This window comes from Eschrichtius robustus, chromosome 2 (assembly GCF_028021215.1).
Source record: "Eschrichtius robustus isolate mEscRob2 chromosome 2, mEscRob2.pri, whole genome shotgun sequence".
Lineage (NCBI taxonomy): Eukaryota > Metazoa > Chordata > Mammalia > Artiodactyla > Eschrichtiidae > Eschrichtius > Eschrichtius robustus.
The window spans coordinates 126,668,478-126,692,615 of record NC_090825.1 but is presented as its reverse complement, the minus strand read 5'-3'; the positions used below and the strand labels follow the sequence as shown (position 1 = coordinate 126,692,615).

The following is a 24,138-nucleotide window of genomic DNA, read 5'->3' as shown; positions in this document are numbered from 1 at the left end:
TGGTTATGTATATTTTGGACAAGTTTCCTGAGTGACTATGACACTCAACCAAACCAGGAGTGGGGTCTTTTCAGCAGAGACACAGGAGGAGTCTAGGAGGAGACATTGGGCCTCATCTCCAGACCCGAGCACCTTTTTGTCCTTCAAGAGCTTTGGGTTCTGGAGGCCTTAGGCACCTGGTATCTGAGACCCAGGATTTGCTTCCTCCATCTGAACTTAGCCTAGGGGGAGCCCTGATCCAAGAGAGGCTTAGCCCGCAGCTTGGTGGTTGGATTGTTGAGACCCAGGCAGCTGTGCACGAGGCCCCAGAACTCCAGGCTGAGAGAGGCCTGGCCCTGCCAGGTCAGCTGCTGCTGGTGGCCCTGACTCCTTGTCTCGATGCCATTGCCGGCAAGGGACCACAGAGGATGACCCCGAGGCCCATCCTCCTTCCAACCCTCCCCTGTTGTTCGTTCCTCTGCTCCCTGCCGTTTTCACGCTGTGTCTTTTCCTGTCCCATCTCTTCTCCTTGTTTTTCCAGAAAAGAAAGTCCAGTTCCAGCGTTCAGTTAATGGTGAGTGTCTGCCGTCTCCCAAACGCCGGTAAATCCTGGGCCTCGAACCCTCGCTCCTGCCTCGCTCCTGCAGGCTGCACTGGGAACCTGGGCGGGGAGAGGGTGCTCAGGGTGTGCTTGGTACGTGTGCCTCGTGTGACAATATGTGTGTTGTGTGTGCGTGTTGTTGGCGTGTTTCTGTTGACACCTCCAACTCCATGACCCAGGCCAGCAGCCTGACGGTAGACCTGAGAACTCCCTCGGATGCGACGGTTGATTTGAACCCCATCCCACATCCAGCCCATGGCTTCTCGCTTCGCCTTGCCCTCTGCTCTGGAACTCAGCTCAGGACTTGGTTTGTGCCAGTTGTGGCCACTGGGGGGCTTGGTTTGGCCGAAGTAGCGGGCGCCGTAGAGGCCCTTCTTGAGCTTCTGTGAGGCTACCCAGGGCCTGCCGGTGGCAGAGGAGCCACCAGCCCCTGCCACTGTCTAGGGGTTCCTGCGGTGGCATGGTGGCCCACGTCCCTCTTCTTCTGATTCCATTGCTGTCTCCCTCAGTTGTGTGGTTTTTCTCCCCCTGAAAAGCCCAGCCTCTGTCACACTGGGCCTCCCCCCGTCTCTCTCTTCCTCTCCTGCCAGTGTGTGTATTCCTTCCCCATCCTGTGGCCACCATGTGCCTCTCTGCCCTCCACACCCCCTCTCTGCTCCCTCAAGCAGACAGGGCTCAGGACCCCCTTCCAGAAAGGCCAGGGCTCTCCACGCATCCACCCCTTCATTCACACCCCCGTCCCCGCCACCAGCCACCTGCTTAGTTGGGCCCATCCCCTCCTTAGGCTTGGAAGTCTGACAGGGTTTTCAGTGCAGCATCTGGATGGCAGAGCCAATGAGGCTTACGGCAACGGGGCCGCAGCATCCGGCAGACCCACCTCTTCCCGCTTGACAAGCAGGCCTCACCACCTCCCGTGTTCTCTTTGGCAGGAATCTTCAGAGAGCACCAACACCACCATTGAGGATGAAGACACCAAAGGTAGGAGGGGTCTTGCCTGCAGCATCTGGGCCCCCGGGCCTCTTGGCAGGCCCCTTTCACTGACAGTCTCTGGCCTGAAAGGACCCCAAGGCCAACTTTGTGTGCTGTTTCTCTACAAAGAGCCTCGCTTTGGCTCCTTATAGACTGGGTATACAGTGGGGTGCCATTTCCCTATGTGAGGTGCCTGGATGGACTTTTCTCTGGGTAGCAGTTATGTGTTGACTTTAACATGTATTAGAAAAAATTAATTTAACATAGTCAAGTCATAAATGTATCATAGTAGTATACATTTTCCTTTCGAAGTGTTTTTGGATTTAAAAAAAAAACACAAGTTGATTTTAAAAACTTGAAGTAATAATAGTAAAGGAAGGGAAAGCAAAAATGTATCAATAGGAAATTCAACAAACTGGAATATGGGAAACACTGCCTAAGACCGACCCAAAATGCAGGGGCTACTGTAGCCAGTGGCTAATAGTCTTCACAAGCCCTCAGATGAAAGGGGGCACAAGACCCCAGATAACGGTGATCTGATAGTAAGAGAGGAAATAATAGGATGGTAATAGGAATAATGGCTGCCTTTTATGGGGTACTTGCTGTGCGCTAGACATGTTTCAAGTGCTTGGTATTCACCTGAGCTTTACAACAAGCTAAGAAGTAGGTACTGTGATTGACCCCATTCGACAGCCCAGAAACTCAGGGGTTGAGTAAATTGGCCCAAGGTCCCAGAGCTCGTAAAGGGGACAGTTAGGATATGAACCCAGGCAGTGTGGCTCCAGGGCCTGGCTCAGCTGACGAGGCCTTGGCATGTGGAAAGATGTTTGGAGCTTGGAGGAGGGAGGATGGAGTGCTGACTTCCACCCAGGGGACACCAGATCCTTGGATGAGTTAGTGACGTCCTGCTGTTCTGCCTGCACCCAGCCCTTCTTCTTCCCCCAGGACAGGGAGACCGGCAAGGGAGGGGGTTCTCACACTCAGGTGTGTGTCAGAGATGCCTGGGGAGTCTCTGAAATCTAGAAAAACAGCATTGACCTGGAGAGATCACAGCTGTGCCAGTTGAGATATTTTCAGGAGTTTAGATGATTTGCTTCTAAAAGAATATACAATGATGGGGGAAAGAGCATTTTATTATGTAATAAATATTTTTGCACCATTGCCATTCAGGCTTATTTAAGGCAGTTTTGACACACTAAATGCCGTTGACTGCCTCCTGACTCTGCCACGGTGTTTGGAAGACCAGCCCCACCCTATGTGTGTCCCTCTCCGGTCATTCCCAGCTGGGGCAAAACAGGGGAAGGAGATGGTCACTCCATCACCATAGCCTGGTGCTAGAGCAAATCAAGAGTCTGTGAAAGCACCAGGGACAACCTTCAAAATGCATTATCTCGAAGAATTCCCTTGGGATCAGGTCAGCAGTCTAAGTCCCTCAAGTATGATTATTAACCATTCCACTGGCCCTGCTCCAGTGGAATCTGATTCCATAGGTGTTTGGTGGGCCGAGATAGGTTGTTTCTGAGACATTCACCATATTTGAGGCTCATTGTAAGGTGCTGGGATTTTTGAGGAGACTTGTTGTGGCCTCATAATCCTGGTCTCAGAGCAGACAGGGTCTGTGGAGGCAAACTGGCTCTGTGATTCTTCATTGGAGTCCATCTGCTGGGTGACCTTAGACAACTTACTGAACCTCTCTGAGCCTCAGTTTCCTTAACAGTAAAGAGATGATAATAGTATCAAGCTCAGAGGACTGCTGTGCAGATGAAATGAGAGGCTGTGTCTAAAGTGCCTACACAGTGTTTGGCATGTGGCCACTGTTTAATAAATCTTAATTTCTCTTCTTTCAAACTGGAGCTTATGGTTGAATGACAGGAAGCCATATGACGTTTTCTTGGAGCATCAGTTTTACTCAAAGATTATTTTAAGACAAATATTTATATGTTCAACGGACAGAGAAATGTTTGGACTAGAATGTAAAATTTGTGTGCACTATTAATGTAAAACGTGACCCGTTAAAGACATTCTCCACCTGGGGTAACGGCTCTGGGTTACATCCCCGAGGCCTGACATTTACAATCATTATCCTCTGCTTTAGAGATAGCAGGATGGGAACATTTGCGAAGTCTTGAATTTTAGTTCACTTATGCCCCTTTTAAAGAGTGGAGGATGGGACTTCCATGGCGGTCCAGTGGTTAAGACTCTGCACTTCCACTGCAGGGGGCACGGGTTTGATCCCTGGTCAGGGAACTAAGATCCCACATGCTGTGCAGCATGGCCAAAAAAATAAAATTTAACTTAAAAATAAAATAAAATAAAGAGGGGAGGCTGAGGCCTAGAGAAGAGAAAGGGCATGTCAATGTTATTAATGGTAAAACTGGGACCCCGTTCCCTGCCTCAGTTTCCACACATGTAAAAGGCCATGTCTGATGGAAGAGATGCTGGCCCATCCAGGAGCTTCTCCCCCGTTTGGCAGGAGAGAGGAGCTCTGTGCCTCCCCCAGCTTCTCCAGGCCTCAGAGAAAGTTTCCAGAGAACCATTTTCTGGTGTTAATTTGTTAAGTCTTCTTACTAAGTGAGAATAGCAGCTGGTGGGGTGGATTCTGACCTAACATTAAAGTTAATTAGAAATGTCATCCTCCAGGGAACATTTTCCCCTCAGCAAAGAAAGGGACATTAATATTTCACAGCCCCTCAGGCTTAATACCCAGGCCTCTCACCCTCTGAGCTGCACGGGGTTCTGCCAGATTTCCTCCCCACCGCCCTATCTCCTCCTGGTCAGCTCCTTGAAAATTCAATTTCCTCTCCAACCCAAAGAGCTGCCTTAGAATCTGGGCAGAGACATTCTGGGAAATATCAGTCAGGAATGCTGATCCCATCTCAGCCTCCTCATACTGTGTGACCTTGAGAGAGTGCCTTAACCTCTCTGGAGCTTCAGCTTTCCCATCTATAGCGGAGCCCTCCTGGTTGCCTGGGGGAACACCTGGCAGATGAGAAATGCCAGAGGGTGGTACTGAGCAGCTGCTAGATGAATCTTTCGTATAGCCATAGGTCTGCCAAGGGCATGGGAGGGGCTCAGAACCAGAGTGAATTTCTCCCGATTTAAGGAGCACCAGACCCCCAGATCTTTGGCCCCAGAGAATGAAGCTAGGGAGAGTCCTGCCTGCTAGGCTTCAGTTGTTGGCAAACTTGGTGTCCTGAGTGGCTGGAGGCCAAGTTAGGCACTGTCTCAGGCTGCATTAATAGAGGTGTAGTGTCCAGAACTGGGGAGGGGATAGAGAGTGCTACCCTAGACCTGATATTCTGCAATATTCAAGCCACATCAGGGATTGTGTGCTCACACTCAGAGAGGCAACTAAACAGCTTAAGTACCCTCGAAAATAGATGGCCAGCTTGAGCCAGATCCTGCAAACCACATGCAGGAGGCCTTCAGCCCTGAGAAGAAAAGACTGGTGGGGGAAGGCACAGAGTCTGGAGAAGCAGGTACACACTGAAGGATCCCAGAAGGCAGACCAGAACTATAACTAGGGGCTTTTAGGGGAGATTGCAACTTGAAAGAAGGAGGTGGATGCAAATGGCAAAAGCTGTCCAGCAGTGCGGTGGCCTACCCGGCAGGCTGCAAGCCCCAAAGTTCCAACCAAAACTGAACCATCATATATCAGGCTGCTGGGAAGTGTCCCTGCCCGGGCTAGAGGCTAGAGACTGTCCTCAGGGAGAACTTCCAATTCAGAGCTTTCCAGTGATGATAATCACAGCGCTTGCTTATGGAGTGCCAGGCACCGCTCTCAGTGCTTTACATAATGCATCATTATTTACATAAGTGAGTTGATATAAAGGGCTTGGAACAGTAGCTGGTTCTGAGTGAGGACCATATGTGTGTTAGTTATTTTTATTGATATATTCTTAACTCAATCCTCAGAACCACCCTATGAGGTAAGTACTATTAGTAGCTCCATTATACATATGGGAAACTGAGGTAGGAGGAAGTATCTTGCCCAAGGGCACACAGTTACTAAGTAGCAGAGCCAGGATCCAAACTCAGGGGGTCTGGCTCCAGAATCCATGCCATTGACCACTTGACTAGCCTCTCGGAGATGGTGGTGAGAAGCGGCCCACGGGAGACAGAGCGTTAAGCACGGGCTCGAGGAATGTCATGTGGGAAGGGTTCTTAAAGCCGTGGATTCGCTCTGGACCATCACCCTGATTTCATGTGGGAGCAGCTGGAACAAGTTGTCTCCTGGTGGAGGTGGGTTTCTCCCCATCCTCAATCCCCAGCTTCCATGAAGGAGGGCAGAGTTGACCAGGAGGCCGGGCTGTTGGGCTCCTAGGGACAGAGGCCACAGGGCAACTTGGGCAATTCCAGGGAACAGGGCAAGGCCAGCAGCCCCAGACCCTGATTTGGTCCATCCGCTCATTCTTTCATTCAAGCTGCCTCCGTCTCAGCCCCAGGCAAGACCCCAGAGTCACCCGGCTGACCTCATGGTCTAAGACAGACCCGTTCCCAGCCCTGGTGATTCTTCGCAGAGCCAGGAGATAAAGAGTTAGTGGCTCACTGTGGTGACTGACATTGGAGATGGTAACTTCAGTGATGTTACGGCTACTGAGCGCCCACCACGTGCCAAGAGCTGCGCTGGGCACCGGGCCCTGCCCTGCGGGGCAGGTGGTTGGGGGAGAGGGAGATGGGCTTTGGAGCTGCACAGTCTGCTCGGGGCGGTTGGTCCACTGGAGCAGACTATTTCACCTGTCGCCTCCACGGTGACTGGAGCTTGTCTCTGACCGGGAGGTGAGGACCACATGAAATTGTGCTGGGGGGCTTCAAAGATTCGCGGCTTGAGCACTGGCACAGTCACTCACTCCGTAACGAATGCCTGGCCAGGCCTGCTCCAGGCTCCAGGGATCAGCGAGCCTCCATGGAGCTCATATTTGAGCTGGGGAAGAGACAAGCATGTGGGCCCAACACATCACGGAACGCGTTGGAGCTCCTGGGTCCTGTGGAAAACGCCCTGGGCTGGGAGCCAAACTCTGCACCCAAAATGTTCTATGTCCTTGGGCGAGTCACACCCCTTACCAAGCTTCTGTTTCCCCAATGTTGGATAAGCAGGCTGAGTCCCTGGTCCCCAAGAGTTCTTGCGGCCTGGGTGTCCTGTGATTCTTTGTCCTCTGGGCCTGAGGTGAGCTCCCCAGTGTGAGGGGGGATGGGATGGCACCTGCAGTTGGTGAGGAAAGGGGCAGGGACAAGGCCTCCTCCAGGAGCCGTCTCCCTCCCATGCTCCCTGCCTGAGAAACGGGCAACATGTCTATCCATCTCACCTGAGGCTGCTTCAGCAGGCCAGCTCACTGACCGGCCTGGAGGTTAAGCTTGAGCCTGGGGGAGGAAGGGAAGCAGGCCTGGCCCTGGGAAACCGCCTGAGGCTTCTGGGAGGATAGCCCTGCTGGGAGCCAGGACATCTGGCTTCAAATTCCTTCATTGCTGAGGCTCGGTCTCCTCATGTGTCAGATGGGGGGAAACTGGCCTTGCCTCCCCCTACCCCCCAGGCTGTGAGGAGCAGATGCAGTAATGAGTGTGGGGGGGATACAGAAGGCGGCACTTACAGTGTGTACCTACTATGTGCCAGGCTCTTGTCCAAGTGCCTCAGGCACATCATCTCATCCCATGCTCATAACAACTCCGGGACGAGGGCATCGTCATCTCCATACGATGGACCAGAAAACAACCTTGTGCCCCACGGTTGCACAGCTTGTAAAGACCTGGGCTGGGATTTAGAAGAAGCCTGTCTGGTACTGAAGCCTGGGTTCTTTACACAACTTGTTCAGCACTGAACGTATGAGAGGTGATGGTGTCCCCATTTTACAGATGGGAAAACTGGGACTCAGAACATCACACACCTAATAAGAAAACTGGTGTCTAATCCTCTACCAGGAAGACAGCAGTTGTTCGTGGTGTTTCAGTGGCGGACAGGGGAGGCCAGGTGTCAGCAGCTGGGATTCATTCTGCCTAGAAAGTTCTGGAAGGCTCAGTGTCTGATTCCTATAGGCACCCAAATGGAACAAAAACTGACTCAGACCTAAGGGATGAGTAAGCCCTAAGCCCTTCCTTAGTGGCCCCAGTTTGGACCATGCGGGAGCCCCTGGTTTGTGGCTGCTGGTGACAACCTCCACAGGTGACTTTGCTTGGATTCAGGTGGCAAAACAAGGTAATGGAGAAGCATATTTTGGAATCAAGACCTGGGTTCAAATCAGGCCTAGAGCCAGAACCATGCATGCTGTTTGGAGGCAGAGGCTGCCAACTAAGACACTGGCTCTGCCCATTGTAGTTGAGGGAACTTTCACACTTTTTCACCTTTCTGGGCCTCAGTTTCTTCTTCCATGAAATGGGAGTAGTGATACCCAGGGACAGTGTGAGGATAAACGAGACAATCTCTCTGAGGCCCTCAGGTGCCAGGACAGGGTCTGGTGCATGTTAGGGGCTCAGGAAACTGTGGTTGGTGCTGCATCCCAATCACTATCGCTATTATTTCTCTGTGTTCCCTCCTGCCTTACAGTGCGGAAACAAGAAATTATAAAAGTGACAGAACAGCTGATTGAAGCCATAAGCAATGGAGATTTTGAGTCCTACACGTGAGTCGGCTGGGTCCATTCTGCATGTCCCGCCTGGATTGTTGATCAGGGGTTGCTGATGGCTACCTTTAGGGGTCCTTGTCTCTGACCCTCATTTACTCACTCTGCATGTGCTGTGAATCAGGCTGAACGCATATTTCTGGTTTGCCTTCAGACTTTACGCTCTCATTAAGCTTTCTGTTCACAATACTTGTCTATATCTCAGTCCTGCTCCTATCTTGTTCCCCAGGAGGAACTCCAACAAAATTCTTTTGCTTCCCCAAGGACAGAGCGGGTGGGTCTCCACCACAACATGGGTCTCCTCAGGAGATGAGCTGGGAAGGAGGGGAGGGAAGCAGGCCCCACCCCAGTCCTGCCATATGGGCCTGGGGCCTCACCCTGGACCTCCTCTAACCTCAGATGGGCAGGAGCAGGCAGGAACCCATAGGGTTTGTACCTCCAGTGAGTAGGGGTGAGCAAAAGAACCTCCAGAAGGAATCTTAAATCCTCTGGGGATAAGGCAGAGTGCACAAAAATAGCATGATATGAAACAGGTGGTATGAGACATCCCCTACACACCTGATCAGCTGTTGGAGGGGCAGCTGTGTGCAAAGGCTGGGCTGGAGCGCCCCCTGGTGGCCACCCTAGGCCTTGCTGGTCTGGCCCGGAAGCAGGCCTTCCGCTGGCCCCCAGGAGAGCCAGGATTCTGGGCTGAGGCCTCAACATCTTGGCCAGGGCTAACAAGGCCTGGGCCCGAAGACCCCACATATGCTTTTTGGTGGACAAAATCTGCCAGCTAAGGGCAGAATGACCTTTGCCTATTGGGTTCAGGTGAGATGGGAATAACTGGGCTGGGCTTTGCTCCTCGGGCAGCCTGATCTTGGTCACCGCTATGTCCAGGAGCTGAAGTTTGTCTCTCAAAGGCTTGGCAGTCCAGGCACATCCTAACTGTGGGAGGGTTTCAGCAGCAGCGGGTGGCAAAGCCCCAGCCATCTACTGATTATCTCTGGAGCAACAAGGATCTTGGAAGATGCAGGTGTAAGACGGAGGCCGCTTGTACATGTGAGTGTGATGCACTTGCCCACACACGCACGTTTGTGACTGCGTGCACAAGGGGTGTGCACGGGTGTGTGTGCACGTGTGCCCCTGAGGGTTGCATAAAAGCATGGAAATGCACTGTTGAACGGGTTTTGCATCCGGTCCTAGAAAGAATTAAGTCAGCGATGGGAGAGCCCGAGCGTGGCTCTGGAAGGACACAGCCAGGGAGAGAGGGAAAGAGAAGTGGCTCCTATGGACCCCAAGCCTCTCACCTCTGTGATGTCACTTCCTCTGGCATCTGCAGCCCAATCTAGGTTCTGACCACTTGCCATGACCTCTGGGGCATATGGCGCTGAGTCTGGCCCTGCGTCACCCTGGATAAGCCCCTTCGTCTCACTGAGCCTCAGTTTCCCTACACGTACAATGGAATTGGAGCAGAGGGTCTCTGAGTCCCTTCAGAGGCAGGGACACCCAGAGACCCTCTGGAGAAGGGCTCCTCTTGGCCGGGGGCTGCTTAGTCTTCCAGACGGTCAGGGCTCAGACCCCCAGCCTTAGAGGATTCTGGATCTGGAAGGGTCCCGAGCATCCCATATGGTCTGAGCACAACCCCCCAGCTCCTGGCTAATCCATCTGGAGAATCTGAGGTCCTGAGTGGAGAAGCGAGTTGTCTGGAGTCACAGAGACAGGGCAGTCAGGGCAGAGCAAGGGCAGAGCGCCCTGCACTCCCCACGGCATCCAGTTCAGACGATGCTGGCCCAATGCCCTCCTCCACTGTCTTCAGTCCCTCCCCGTGTCAGGATCTTTGCTTGGCCTGGGGTGCTTCCTGTCCCTGGCTTCATTGTCATCATCACAGGGGTCCATGTTGTGTTACAGAAGATCCCAGAGACCTAGGGGTGGGGGAGACAGTTTTTTCCTTCCTCCGTCTGGCTGTCAGGGTCTCCCAGAAAACAGACCTGGGTGGGAGCACTGAGCCGAAAATGCAGAGCAGTGGGCCTCCCCGGCCATGCCCTGTGCTCCTTCCTCCCAGGCGTCACTTCTTGGAATGCTGTTTTCCTCATCTTACAGAAGAGGAAAGTGTGGCTCACCAGGAGGGCTGCTGCCAACAATAGGGCAACTTTGTTTAAAGTAGCAAAACGCACTCCCTCCAGGGACACACCTGCTTGGTGAACAGAAGTTGCTTCACTTTAGTGAAGGAAAATGTCTCCCCGCCCAAGGAAGACCATTTAGGAAAAGCCCTCTCTGGATGGATCTGCTGCCCTGGGCGGGGGGTGTAATTTGGAGAGGAGTGTACAGGCTGAATTATCCCCGCCGGCGCCCTGGGGCAGCGCACAATGCACGACATTCATGGTTCTCTTGCTTAGAGAGGTTAAGCCCCTTGCTGGGGGTCTCATAACCTGTAAGTGACAGAGCCACGACCTGGACCCAGGCTTCCCAGTTCTCAGTGGCACTAGCCAGTCAGCAATGCCCACACTGTAACTGGACCAGCCCTGTCCCATCCGCCAACCTCACTGATCCTGTGAGGTGGGTGCAGTCACTTTTATTTCACAGGCTTGCCTTCCCGGGGTCCAGGCCCCTGGCATTTAGAGGGGGGCGCCCGAGAGGCCACCCTAGCCCATCTTTCCTCTGACTTCCTCCCCCCAGGAAGATGTGTGACCCCGGGATGACAGCCTTCGAACCCGAGGCCCTAGGGAACCTGGTCGAGGGCCTGGACTTCCATCGATTCTATTTTGAAAACCGTGAGCAATCCCTTCCCTCTGGGCTGCCTGTTGTCTGCTCTTTTCCGTGTCCTGCCAGATGGCACAGCAGGGTGACGGGCAGGGTGAGGGGCAGCTCAGGAGGCAGCGAAGAGGAAGGTCCTGTGTGGACAGGGGTTGGTACCATCTTGGCTCCCTCTCCTAACCCTGGACCGTCCGACCCCAGTGGCTGCGGATGGGGACTTGGGATAAGCGTGACAAGCCCTCCCAGCCCTCCCCTGCCCATGACTCTGGTAGGGCCTGGGGAAGACCTTTCTTCCCTTTCTACAGATAAAGGAGCCTTCCCACCAGGGCACACCCCTAAGTTACAGTCACCTGAATGCCTGCAGCCACCCCAGCTGCCCAGCTGGTCGCAAGCTGGCGCATGGGTTGTTGCTGTGCAGGTGCCCCCGTGGGTGGGCAGTCTGGGGAAGGAGAGGACCAAGCTCACACTGCTGTGCCCTGCCTGTTTGTCTAGGTCTCTGTCCGCATGTCTGTCCTTCCCGGGCCTCTCCTTTGCAGGAGAGACCCTGGCAGCTTTGCAACCCGGGGCTGTCAGGGGGCTGAGGCTGGGCCTGACCTAGGGCGCTTTCTGCCTGTGTCTGTGTCTCACCTTGGCCAGGGGTCAGACAGGGACGAACCAAAGCACACGCGGGTTAGACTCCTGCAGCTCAGGACCCGGAGGGAGGCCCTGAGAAGTGGCACATCCAGCGTCCCCCAGAGGGAAGGCACGTACCACCAAGGCTATGCTAGGTGATTTCCGGTGCGTGTGGACACCAGTTGAAACAGCGTTGGTTCACACAGTGAGAAAGTTTGTCCCTTTCTAAATTCTCTTTCAGTACATCTGGCTCCGCCAAGAGGAAAGGCTCAGTTTAACGCTAGTCTGTCTTAAGCACCGAATGCTTTCTAACTCACCTCGTTATCAAAAAGAGAGTGGTCTCAGGCTCAGATCCCTTGCAGGCAAGAGCATGGAGCTAGGATTACATAACTTGATTTCATTTTAACTGGACTTATTATTAAAATTGTATTCTATGAGACTGGTTATTCATTAATGATTGTACTAGAAAGTTTTCTTTTAGAATAAATTCATATAAATTAATAAAGTGAATCAATTTAAGGAAATATTTTCATAAAGTAAGTACAGGTAGATGGTAAAAAAAACAAAGGTGGTACTTAAGCAACTGAAGTTGGATCTAGTCCAACTCTTCATTGTACAGAGGTCCAGAGAAGGGAATGACTTGTCCAAAGGAACCCAGAAAGTTGGTGGCAGAACCCGGTCCTGATTCTCTCCAGTGCCTCCTTCCTTCCCCGTGCTCCCCCCTCACCCGGGCATTAGTGTCCCCTAGATGGACACTCCTCTCCCGCCTGCATGCAGTCTGATGGAATCTTGTAGAGTACGAGGGCTTAAGAGTATCCCCAAAAAGCCGTGAAGAAGGAAGTTGCATTTTCCTTTGACAAATCAAACTCTGATTTTCTAAGGCTAGCAATGGAGATAGAGTGTGAGGAGAGGTGGCTGGACCCCACCGTCCCCATCACCCTGGAGCTCCCTAGCTGATCACCATGGCCACCTCTATACTCGTCTATCCTGGGGTGGGGGTGGGGCACTGGTTCCCCAGAGAATTCCACAATCCCCACAGAGCAGAGCAGAGACCAGGATGAACTGGCTCTGAAGACTGAGGGATGGCAAAAGGGAAAAAAAAACACAGATGGCTGTGCTAGACCTTGGTCTGCATCCTGGCAGCAAGCCCCATCACAGCACCAGCCCCCTGGACTCTGGGCTTGGACACCTGGTCACATCAAAGGACCCACAAGACCAAGACCCAGAGTAACTGCCTGCCCTGGGGCAAGTCCCACCCTCCTGCCTGCTTTTTCCTGCTGGAGGACCTGGCCCTTTCTCCCATTCTATCCATGAGGGTAGAAAATGGAAGCCTAGAGTCTGTTCAAAAGATACCACATTAGGGTGGCCATTGCTTTACAAATGACCCTCAGGACCCTAGCCCTGGCAGACAACAGTAAGGCCCAGTGCCCTCAACAATGCTAAGCTCTGTTTGTCCCTTTGGAGATTGTTCTAGATTGTCCTAATTTAGACCCACCTCGAGACTGACTTCTTTTAGGTTCTACTGCATTTCTTTCAGAAACTGGCCTAGCTTTGGACAAGTCCGATTGCTTCTCTGGACCTCAGTTTCCAGGTCTGCTAAATGGATGCATTGAACTAGACGGTGTTGAGTGCCTCCAGCCCCAGATGCTGTCAAGGCTGCTTATGGAGGCCTCCTTGCATTTTGTGGGAGGGCCATGGGGTGACCTCTGACCTCTGAGGTCACCCCCAAGCCTATAACACAAAAGCTCTGCACTCTCTCTGGCCAAGAGCCCAGAACTGTAAAAGTCTCTTAGACTGCATATCTAAGGCTCAGTGATTTTGAGTCATTTATCCAAAGCTTGGGTATAGTGTGATTGTAATATTTAGGGGTGGATACTATTGGATGCTTTCTGAAGTCCTGGGAAAAAAATTTTTTTTTAATATTTTTCACGAAATCAGTGGCTCACAAACCTTTCTGGGCATCAGAATCAGAGGATGGGGGAGGGAGAGGGAGCTTTTTAGTATTATAGATTCCTGAACTGGCATCTCCAAGGGTGGGGCTGGGCAGTCTATATTTTAAATCAGCTCTCCATGGATTCGGATACATTCGGGCTACACTAAGAAATGGCATGAGGGTTCCTCTGAAGCCCAAGGTCCTGGTGATCCCTGTCCAGACCCTCCCTAGGTCATTGTCTTTCTGTGCTTTTGTCTTCTATCTTGATGAAAACATTGAGAGTTCCTAGAACCAAGATGATGATGATGATGATGATAGTGATGACGATGATAATAATAATAGTAATATTTCACATAGAGAGAGCTGGTTTCTGGTACTTTTGTCAGTTCTATCATGATTACAGAGCTATGCATTGCCCTCTAACTCTGAAAAGTTCCATGACTTCACCCCATCACCGCCAGCACCATCCTTATAATTCCAAGATTCTAAGATTATACAATTTTAATATTCTTCAGGTTTCCATCATTCTACATGTTGAGAATAGAGGTGGCAAATGAGGGACCCACAAGCCATAGCTGGACTACACATGTTTCATGTGGTCTGTATGATGTTTTAAATTTGAATTTGATGCCAATGATTAAAAATGAGGCATTCGACATAAAAATCCAGATTTCTAGATTCTCTTGAAAAATCAGGTGTGGCAACATGGGTCCCACTTACATAGCAAACACCAGGGAAGCTGTGTGCAGGGCACCTCCATAGAAAGGACATGGTGCCCTATTCACCACAGTCTCCATCACTCCCTATTGTCCCCCTGATCCAGAGACAAAGGGTCCGTTGTCATTTAGCATCTTATACCCAGTTCAGCCTCCTTGTTTATGTACTCTCCTGGCCTCTACAGGGATCTGGGTTGAGTCTCTGGTGTAAGCTCACCTGATTCTCCATTCACCTGCGTGTCAGAGATACTATGAGTCGAAAATTCCATTCCCCTGCATTTGAAGAATTCAGCTTGTCTTGAAGTCCACTGTATCTCAGCTGGGATATGAGCTTGTCATCTACAAGTTCTGCTTTGACTCCCAGGGAGCTGAGCCCTGTCACAGAGCCCCACTCTTCGGGAAGCGAGGCAGGCAGAGGTGCCTCTGCCGAGAGGGTTGCTGAGAATTGGGGAAGTGAAGGAAGCGAGGCAGGAGGCCCCCAGGTGCGACCCCTCTGCCCCCTCCCATCCCCGCCTGCAGTGTGGTCCCGGAACAGCAAGCCTGTGCACACCACCATCCTGAATCCCCACATTCACCTGATGGGTGACGAGGCGGCCTGCATCGCCTACATCCGCATCACGCAGTACCTGGATGCGGGCGGCATCCCCCGCACGGCCCAGTCGGAAGAGACCCGCGTCTGGCATCGCCGGGATGGCAAATGGCAGATCGTCCACTTCCACAGATCTGGGGCGCCCTCCGTCCTGCCCCAGTAAGAGCCCCTCCTTCCTGCCATCTGTCATTCAGGACAATCTAAACGAACGGGGGTGGTGCCGGTCTGGAGATGGTACACGTTGGGGAACCTGGCGGCTGGGAAGACCACAGGGAAGAGATCAGGCCTGGAGGTCCCAGGGGGTGAGAGGGAAGAGCTGGGGGGACCCACAGGAGGCAGCTTGAACTCCATGCAAGGAGGTGGGCAAGGGGGTTGCCCTCAGAAGCACCCACGTTACGCACCGCACATACCATGTCTTTCAGCTGAAGGACCAGGCTGGGGGCACTGTACCGCAGAGATCCACCGTTCGTCCGTGGAATGTGGCTGCTGGTTCTCCCATTTGGATTTTGCTGGAATTCCCCCAATCACATCATCCCATCACCACCACCATCACCGTCACCTTCATACCTGTGTCAAGAAAACCTGCCTGTTCGCAAAAGCCATCATGACTTCAGAGCAAATGGCGACATTTCCCCGTCACCACCCGTCTCCTGCCAGGGCAGGGCTTCCTCAGGCCCACGTGCCCTGGGTGCTGGACCCGAGGACCCCCCCCCCCCCCCGCCGCACCGCCGCCAGCTGTCATTGGCCTGGTGTTGCCTTGGCCATAAGCCACGGTGCCCAGCTGTGTATTCATCCAGGGGCTGGGGAGGAGGGGCGGAGCTGGGAGGAATGTGGCATCCGCCAGATCCTCTCCCTGATCTCGCCTCTTCCGGGGTCCTCTAGGGAAGGGCAGAAGAATGCCCAGTCCCCCGAGCCAACCTCCCCCAGGGGAGAGGGGGAGAGAGGAGCAGATGCCAGGAGCCTCCCGCCTCAAGCTGCCTTCCTAACTCTTCTCCCATCCTGTCCTGCCCTCCTGCTCTCCAGCCGACCCTCCTCCCTCAGTGTGGGGAGCGCGATCCTCTCAGGGTTCCCCCACTTCTTTCCTTCCTCCTTCTGCTGATGTTTACTTCCAACACTAACTGCCCATTCCACCCTTCCATCAGGCCCTGAGAATTCCAGCTTCATCGCATCCAAGGGAGAGAATCTGATTGCTTTTGGGGGGCAAAAGAAAACAGCGTTTAGGTATCACTTCTACTTGGACCGCATGCCTTTTTATAGCCAAACTTCTGTGTGTTTCGTAAATGGATTTTGAGTTAATGGATATTTATGTAATAACTAGACCTCTCAAATTGGTGAGAAGGGCTGGGTTGGGAAGGGAGATGGGAAGAGGGCTGAGGGGTATTTTTTTCTGTTCTTGGTCTTTTGTTTTTTGTTTTTTTTTTGGTCATCGCTGAGATGGACTTTGTCACTTGTGGTTATCTGGGGCTGAGATGGACTCAGCCCCCGCTGGAAGGATCTCTCTGACATTTCAGTCCCCAGGTTCCCTTGCGGACTGGAGAAGCATCAGGTGTTAGTGCTGATGAAGAAACAGCAAATCAGGGCAGAGATAGTGGGGGAAGCTGTCAGGGTGGCAGTACCTGGGCTTTACCTTGCTTGCCTCCCAAACTGGGGTCCTTACTACCATGCTTCCCAGGATTTCATCCCCCACAACTGCGCATCCCCCTCAGCGCCCGCCACCCAGCTCTGGGGGGTTCACGAGCATGTGTCTTCATGCGGGTCCAAAAAGAGCACTGGGATTTCTCCTCTTCACAACCTCCTCCTGCAGCTGTGGGTTTGCATCTCTTTCTTCCTTTCTCTTTCCCTCTTCCCTTGGGATTGACTCTGATGTGGAATGCCTTGGTACCTCCACCAGGATCTACTGTCTGCACTGTTTTCTTTGCATGACTTTATATGCAGTAAGTATGTTAAAAAAAAAAAAAAAGAAAAGAAAAGAAGAAAAAACACTCAGCAAAACCAACCTACATGTTTTGGACAAAAAAAAAAAAAAAAAAAAAATAGAGGTTGTATTCTCAGTGTCCGACTCGGAATTATGTTGCTGCCTCTCTGTGCTTTTGGCCTCTGTGTGGCCGTGTTTTGCCAAGATGAGATACTTTCCCCTCTGGAGGATTTTAGGGGAGGAAGAGCCACATCCCCAAAGATTTGGAGGAGTCTCTGATTCCCCCAAACCTCTGGGGAATCCTGGGTGTCGAGTGGAGCAGGACTGGTGGGGATGTGACCCAGGACTTCCTGAGTTTTCCCCAATCATGAGCTGTCTGCTGGGCCCATTCTCAAGAGTTCCTGCCCGCGGGACAGGTGAGGCAGGCTGGGTGGGGGCCGTAGGCCAGGAGAGAGGCTGCCCAGCTCTCCTGGTCTCCAAACTGGTCGATCACTGGCCTCTATCCTTGGCAGAGACCCTGCTGCCGAGGCCCGAGCGGGCATTTGGCCTGCCCCAGGTCCAGAGGGCTTCCCAGTAAGGCCCAGTGACCCCGGCGCTCCAGCAGCCAAACCGCCTGCCTCCCTTGCGATCTGCCAGCTCCCATAGCCATCCCCAAGCCAAAGGTGAGGGTTTGCTGCCATTACCAAGGCAAAGTCTGGTCCTTCCTTCAGCCTCAGTTTCCCCCTCCATTAAAGGGGTTAAATATTCCCGCCCAGCCTATGTGGCAGGGCTGACGGGGAATCAAACAGGATGGTGAGGTGAAGCCCAATACGCCCATGAGAACTGACAGTGTGAGTCACTGGCTGGACTCCTGTTCTTTTCTGGGCCTGGCCAGTCCCCCCTCCCTCCCCCACCTGCCCCTCATCCCCCTCTTTGGTGCCTGTCCTCTGCTAATCAGCAGACGACTGCGGGGGAAAGAGCCACAGTTTGGGGGTTATTAGGATTCCATTCCCAGCTCTGACCAGACTTGCCGTGTGACCTTGGGAAAGTCCTTTCCCCGCTCTCCCCTCGGTTCCCCACCAGAGGGAGCTGAGCTGGAGGACACCAATGTCCTGCCTTTCATCTGCTGACGCACCTCCTGTCCACTGTGCCCCTCTCTGGGTGCCAGAGAAGTGGAGGCTGGTCCCTACCCCAGGCCAAGATGGCCCCACTGCGAAGGCCAAGCCTGTGGGTGTGCAGCCAGCCGGTGTGGACCACAGGGCACCGGTGTGATCCCAAAGCAGCAGGCAGGGGAGACTGGCAGACAAAGCGCGGCCCAGAGCCCAACCCCACCAGACAGTCAAACATCCTGCAGATGCAAAAAATCCAGACCTAAGACGAGTCCTAGGCTCCAGCATGCAAACACATTAACGGGAAAGCATTCTCCCGGGTGTGCGCCCAGCAAGCGCTGATCCTGACCCCTGGCCTCCTGTCTCCCGTCAAAGGGAGACCCTTTTGGGGATGTATTTGCCAGACTCCCTGTGCTGGTTTCTTTGTTACTATTTGTTTGGGGTTTTGTTTCCGTTCTTCCTTTTTTAAAATATGTGGCTGTGAACTTGAATGACCACTGCTCAAACTTTCTGCTATTGTGGGGTTGGGGGGAAGAAGGGGTGTCTGTTTTATTCTTGGTGTTTTCAGTGCAATAAATAGCTACAAACTTCTGTGCACTGGCTGTCTCTCTGTCTTGGTCAAGCAGGGCACTGGGAGAGTTCGTCAGTTTCCTGTTCTAGTTCTTGGCATTTGCAAAATGAAGGCCCAGGTCTTCATTCTGATGGGACTAACTTGGTCACGTGCTTAAGTCTGAGCCAATCACTGTGGGATTATGCCTGGACCACGTGCCCCAGCCTTAGAGCCTGGGATGGGGCTGGCTTCCTCTCAGGCACGTGGAGTGCGCTTAACAAGAGCAATGGGTAGGCGTGAGTTGCCTCCAGTGGCCAATAGCAGAGTCTCCCTCAGGGGCCTGGGGCAAGGCTTTTCTCCTCCGGGCCTTGGTTTCCTTGTATAATGAGGAGGTTGTTCCAGAAGAAGTCCCTCCCCACCCATTCTCTTTCCTCCCGCCCAACCTCACAGGCAAGCCCCCAGGCCTCAGAGCCTCTGGAGAGGGGTTTGGAGAAAGTCAGAGGGGGAGGAAGGGTCTCTTTACCCACAAACTATCTGTGAAACTAGTGTCGGGGGCAGTTTCACCTGTGTGGGGGCTAGTGAGAGGGTTGGTGGACCGGCTCCACTGGAGGAAGGGAGGCCTCTGCTGCATTAGAGGCTAGTTTGGTTCCCTGAGCCCAAGCTGCTCAGGCTGGGCCAGGGTGGTGATACAGAGGCTTTGGCCCCCTCAGGCCATGACAGGGTGACCAACCATCCCGTTTGCTGACATGAAATTTTCAGTGCGAAACCCGACAGTCCCAGGCAAAACAGATGAGTTGCTCGCTGTAAGCCATGCTCCCCACCCCCACCTAAGAGGCCTGATTCCACAAGATTGGGGTGGGGGGTGACTTCTGGAGCCTATGGTCCTCTCCAGACCACGCTATGGGTGTCTGGGCTCCAGAATTCCCACACCAGCTGCTTTCTGGGTCTGTCCTGCCTGCTGGCCTGTGAGGTGGCCAGGGGGCATGTCTATGGGGCATGTGCCCCTCGCACACGTGAGGACCTTGGCAGTAAGGCTGAAGAGCACAAGGAAGCGGGTCGCAGAGGGACCTAGGGCTTTCATTTGCACTCTTGCCCTGGAGCCTGGCACGGCAGTGCCAGGACTGCTTGGACCTGAGCCTTCAGGCGCCTTGGATCTCCCGCCTGGGCAGCAGGAAGGACTTGAGAACTTTGGGCTGTCATTGCAGGCACTTGCCGGCAGGAGGCAGCCCAGAAGCAGGTTACAGGAGGTCCGGGGTTCTGTGTGCCTGTGAAGCCCTGGGAGCTCCCAGTAGACCTCAGGAAGTATCCTTTACCCCGCAAAGTGCCAGCTCCACTTAAAGCACTATTATTATCTACAGGGGCGTGATCCTTTACAGTTCACAAAGTGCTTTCACAGCTCTTGTCCCAGTTACAACAGCCCTATTTTGAAGATGAAGAAAACGAGGCTCAGAGGCAAAGAGGCTTCTTACAAGACAGAGAGCCGGGACTCAAACACGCAGAGCTCTGTTCTCTCCAGGCCCCTGGTCTGTGTTTCCCCATCTGTGGACGGCCAGCAAACAGTGGCTGGGGTTCTCAGGAACCCCCTCTCTTTGACCCCTATCCCTTCCAGCTGCTGCCTCATCTCTTAGTGGTCTACACCTGTAGTCTCCCCCTGTTCACTGCCCATTTACACCAGAACTCACTGCAGAGGGCTGGTTTCCCTCTTATTCCTTGCTCAGTGCATACCAACGCCTCCGCACCCTTCAGGACACAGCTGCGGTACCTTCTCCGGGAAGGCCCCGCCTCCTTCCCAGCATGCATTGTGTTAGGTCCCTCCATGAGCTCCGCGGCCTCCTTTACCCACCTCGCCAGAGCTCGCTGGTTTGAAGTCACCTGAGCGAGTGTCTACATAACCGTGTGCTCCTTGAAGGCGGTCAGCACTTTGTCCATGCTCAGGATGCACGCAGCAGGTATCATCATCCTTGCCCCGGGGTAGACCCCTGACAGATGTGTGCTGCTGGAATGTGTGCACACCTGACCTCCTTTATATGTGCTCTCACAACTTTCAGTTCACCCCCCTCCTGGGCACTACTATTCTCTTCATTCCACGAACAAGGGGACGGTGGTGCAGAAAGTTAAGGCAGCACTTGTCCAAAATGGCCCAGGGAGGGAGGGAGGTGAGACTCAGAATCGGAACCACTCCGAACACCTGCTAGGGCATGCGGCAGACGGGCTGGGCTCTGAGGGGCACCCAGAGATGAGCTAGCTTGTCTCCTGTCCCCAGGAATCCCTGAAGCCACCCGAGAAAGTGAGAACCAGCATTCAGGGTGGGCTGGGATGAGGGCTGGCCCTGGTGTGAAGGTTGTGGGAGCTAGAAGAAGGAGCAGGAGGGGCATGGCAGTGACTGGGGATTCTGGAGAGGATTAGTGTGGGTGCTCAGCAGATTGAGATGTGGTGGAAGAATGCAGGCAAGAGCCAGGCTGAGAGCCCAGAACGGTGGGTCAGGTAGGGGTTGGGGGAGAAGGGGGCCAGAGGTGTCAGAAGGCTGAGAGTGCCCCGAACCTACCGTGCTGGAGGTGTGCCTTTCCAGGGCATGGGTGGGTCCCCAGCAATGGAAATGGCCTTTCTCAGACCAGGGCCATAGTATATCTTTTAGGGAACATCCCCCAGCAGGTGCTGGGAGTGTTTGCAGAGGGCAAGGTGGGGCAGGTCCAGTCCTGTGGGAATGGCCCCCCTCCTTGTCCTTCCTTCTGGGATGAGCCACACCCTCCCTTCTCCACCTGGGCCCGCAAAGGTCTCAGAGGCCACTTCCCTCTGGGCGGCCATCCCTTCCAGGGCCTTGGGCCACAGCAGATGGTGAATGGAGCTATCTAGAAGTGGACTATCTCTTCCAGCAAGAAAAAGGGGGGGGATTATCATCATTCTCTCCTGATGTGACCTTGGGTGTGTTACTTTCCCTCTCTGGACCTCAGTTTCCTCATCATTACAGCAACAGGGGTGAACCCGTGGGCCCCAAATGTATATGGGAACTCGGCTGGCTGCTCAGAATCACCCAGGAAGTTTGCTAAAAATACAGATATTTCAGGCTCCACCCGCAGGGATTAGGAAATGCTGGACTGGGCAGGGCTCCAGGCGGCTGTAGTCTTAGCAAGGACCCAGTTTGGGAATTCTGTGTTGAGCACCCCGTTCCCTGGTTCCCACAGTCACACTGGCAGCTGGAAGATCCAGTTATCGGCAGGCCCCACCCCAGCCTTCCCGCTTCCCCATCCTGCTCCCCTGACTCAGCTAGATCAATATTGACCATCGGCCCCTCCCCTGCCTCTGACTCCCGTCACCACAAGCCCCCAAACTCTCTGAGACCCTGACCCTGGGTCAGCAGAATCAAGGTCAAAGCAAGGCTTTTGGCCCAGAGGATTTTATTCCTGTCCCACTCCCCCCAGCCCCACCCAGCATCCTCCGCCTCTGGTTTGGCAGGGCATCCCAGCTCACTGCAGAAACCATCAGGGCTCCTACTCATAACTCCATCCTGCAACAGGGGACAAGCCCTGAATCTGGCTCCGAAGAGGTGGTGCTCCCCCTGTAGCTCTCCACGGCATGGTCACTGGCAAAAGCCTGAATTGGGCAGGCAGGGGCACAGAGCTCCCCTCTGCCCACGGCTCTCCCTCCAGCCACCTCTGTGGGGCACAACACGGTTCCTGTCCAACCCATTCATCTTACTTATGGGGACGCTGGTCTAGCCTCCAAGGCACTTGCCATGGAGCTGGAAGGTGCAAGCCGTGGGCTCCATCTTGGCCGTCTCTGGCTCCAAGCACACCACCCCCGGGTTGGTTGGTTGGAGGAGCGAGCTAGGCCTGTTTCTTTATTTGTACAAGGGAGAGCAGGCTCTTGAGAACCAGGACACCTGGAGAATTTCTACGTGCCACGTTTTAGGTTAAGCATTCTGATCTTTTTTAAAAATTATTTTATTTTTGGCTGTGTTGGGTCTTTGTTGCTGCACACGGGCTTTCTCTAGTTGCGGCGAGCGGGGGCTACTCTTCATTGCGGTGCGCGGGCTTCTCATTGCGGTGGCTTCTCTTGGTGCAGAGCACGGGCTCTAGGCGCACGGGCTTCAGTAGTTGCAGCACGTGGGCTCAGTAGTTGTGGCTCGCGGGCTCTAGAGCACAGGCTCAGTAGTTGTGGTGCACGGGCTTAGTTGCTCCGCGGCATGTGGGATCTTCCCGGACCAGGAATCGAACCCGTGTCCCCTGCCTTGGCAGGCGGATTCTTAACCACTGCGCCACCAGGGAAGCCCTTTTTTTTTAATTTATTTTTTATTTTTTTTTAATATGCATCAGCAGCTATATTACCTCATATAATCCCCTGCCAGGGGAAAGTTATTCTCCCCATTTGACATCTGAGGACACCTGGGTTCAGAGAAGGGCAGTAGATTCAGCTGGTCACACAGCCAGTGAGCAATGGAGTCGAGATTGGGCTCTGACCAGTGGATGTCCAAGTCCTCCTGGGCTGCTACCCACTCCAATACTCGAAGGGATACAGCTCACAGATGCTGTGGGCTTTAGTGGGAAAAGACTTTTTTCCCCCCAAATGAAAAGTGATCCTGGATGGGGGCGCTGGGAGGAGGCCTCCATGTGGCCAGAGGGGGCGGGCTGCTGCTCTGTTCTGGGGGAGAAGGTCAGGCAGCAGGAAGTCAGGCGGACATGCAATAGTGGGTGCTGACCGAGGCTCTGCGGGTGGGAGGCGCCCCTGGTTGCCTTTCCAGGGCAAGACCAGCGTCAGCGAGGCCTCAGGCCCCAGAGGGAGTGGCCTGGAGCTCAAGGAGCCAAATTTTCCATGAGCCACTAGCAAAAAATGAGTCTGGAGAACAATGTCCACCGCAGACCCGGAGGCTCTGCAACCCGGGTCACGTGGAATTCGGAGGGGCTGGGACTGTCTTAACTCTTCGCTCGCTGTCCCCAGAGCCACCAGGAAACTGCTTTTAGATTGACGCTGCATCCATTGTGCAAAGCTGTGAACTGGCACTGTGGGTCCCCAAGGCCACACAGCCAGGAGGGGCAGAGCAGGGAATGACCCCAGGTCTGTGTGGCTGAGCAGCACACCCGCCCCCCCCTGGTGCCCCACTGCTGCCCCAAGCACTCTGGGGTCCAAGGAGCATGATGTAAGGGTCTTAACTGCACGGAAATTAAATGGGTTGTCTCAGAAGACCGTGAGTGCTCTGTGCAGGCTGGGCTGGGCAGGGCTGGGTTGCCAGGGCTCACCAGATGTAGGGCTGAGCCAGCCCCCCTGAAGACCCCAGGAGTCCATACCTGGGGGTGATAAAGACTGTATGGAGGTGGGACCTGAAAGGATGGACAGGATTCCAGTGGGTAGATGGAGAAGGCACTGGGTCAGGGAACCTGGGCCTATTCAGGGAACCTTGCGGAGATGATCTTGGCGGGGGCGGTGGAGGGGGCGGGGGCGGTGGAGGGGGCAGGGCCTACTGAGGACCAAACACCAAGATAACCAGCGGGACCCCCGGTGTTATCTGTTGACCCTAACTTGACCTTGGGAATATGGCTGCCTTAATGGTGTGGCCTCTCTCTCTGCCCCACCCCCACCCCCATTTGCTCTCACAGATCATAGGCTGGAAGTCACGGCAGATGGTCCACGGCCCCATCTCAGTGCCTCTCGGTCTCTAATGACTCCCAGAACAGGAATGAAGGGCCCCAGGTCACCCCTCCATCACACCCCAGCCAGGCACATCCACTGCCTCCCGGGGCCCCCCATCAGCCTCCCAGGGTCAGGGGTCCATGGACACAGAGATTAGCGAAGACAGGAAGCAGAGCGCTGAGCAGGGCTGGGGAGCCCTGGGCCTGGCTTC

At 53.9% G+C, this 24,138-nt stretch overlaps 1 protein-coding gene across 2 annotated transcripts in view; it reads left to right on the top strand.

Annotated features, from left to right (window-relative positions):
• CAMK2A (calcium/calmodulin dependent protein kinase II alpha) overlaps positions 1–16,083 on the top strand; it is a 31,208-nt gene extending 15,125 nt beyond the window's left edge. Inside the window, exons 10-15 of one of the 2 annotated variants that reach the window (XM_068536195.1) lie at positions 521–553; positions 1,510–1,558; positions 8,088–8,163; positions 10,822–10,916; positions 14,680–14,908; positions 15,172–16,083. In XM_068536195.1, coding sequence (XP_068392296.1) covers positions 521–553; positions 1,510–1,558; positions 8,088–8,163; positions 10,822–10,916; positions 14,680–14,908; positions 15,172–15,175 — 486 coding nt within the window. In that variant the 3' untranslated portion in view covers positions 15,176–16,083. Of the gene's footprint in view, positions 1–520; positions 554–1,509; positions 1,559–8,087; positions 8,164–10,821; positions 10,917–14,679; positions 14,913–15,171 lie in introns of those variants that run through there. The other variant, XM_068536196.1, reaches the window with a different exon arrangement.
• The last annotated feature ends 8,055 nt before the right edge of the window (positions 16,084–24,138 follow it).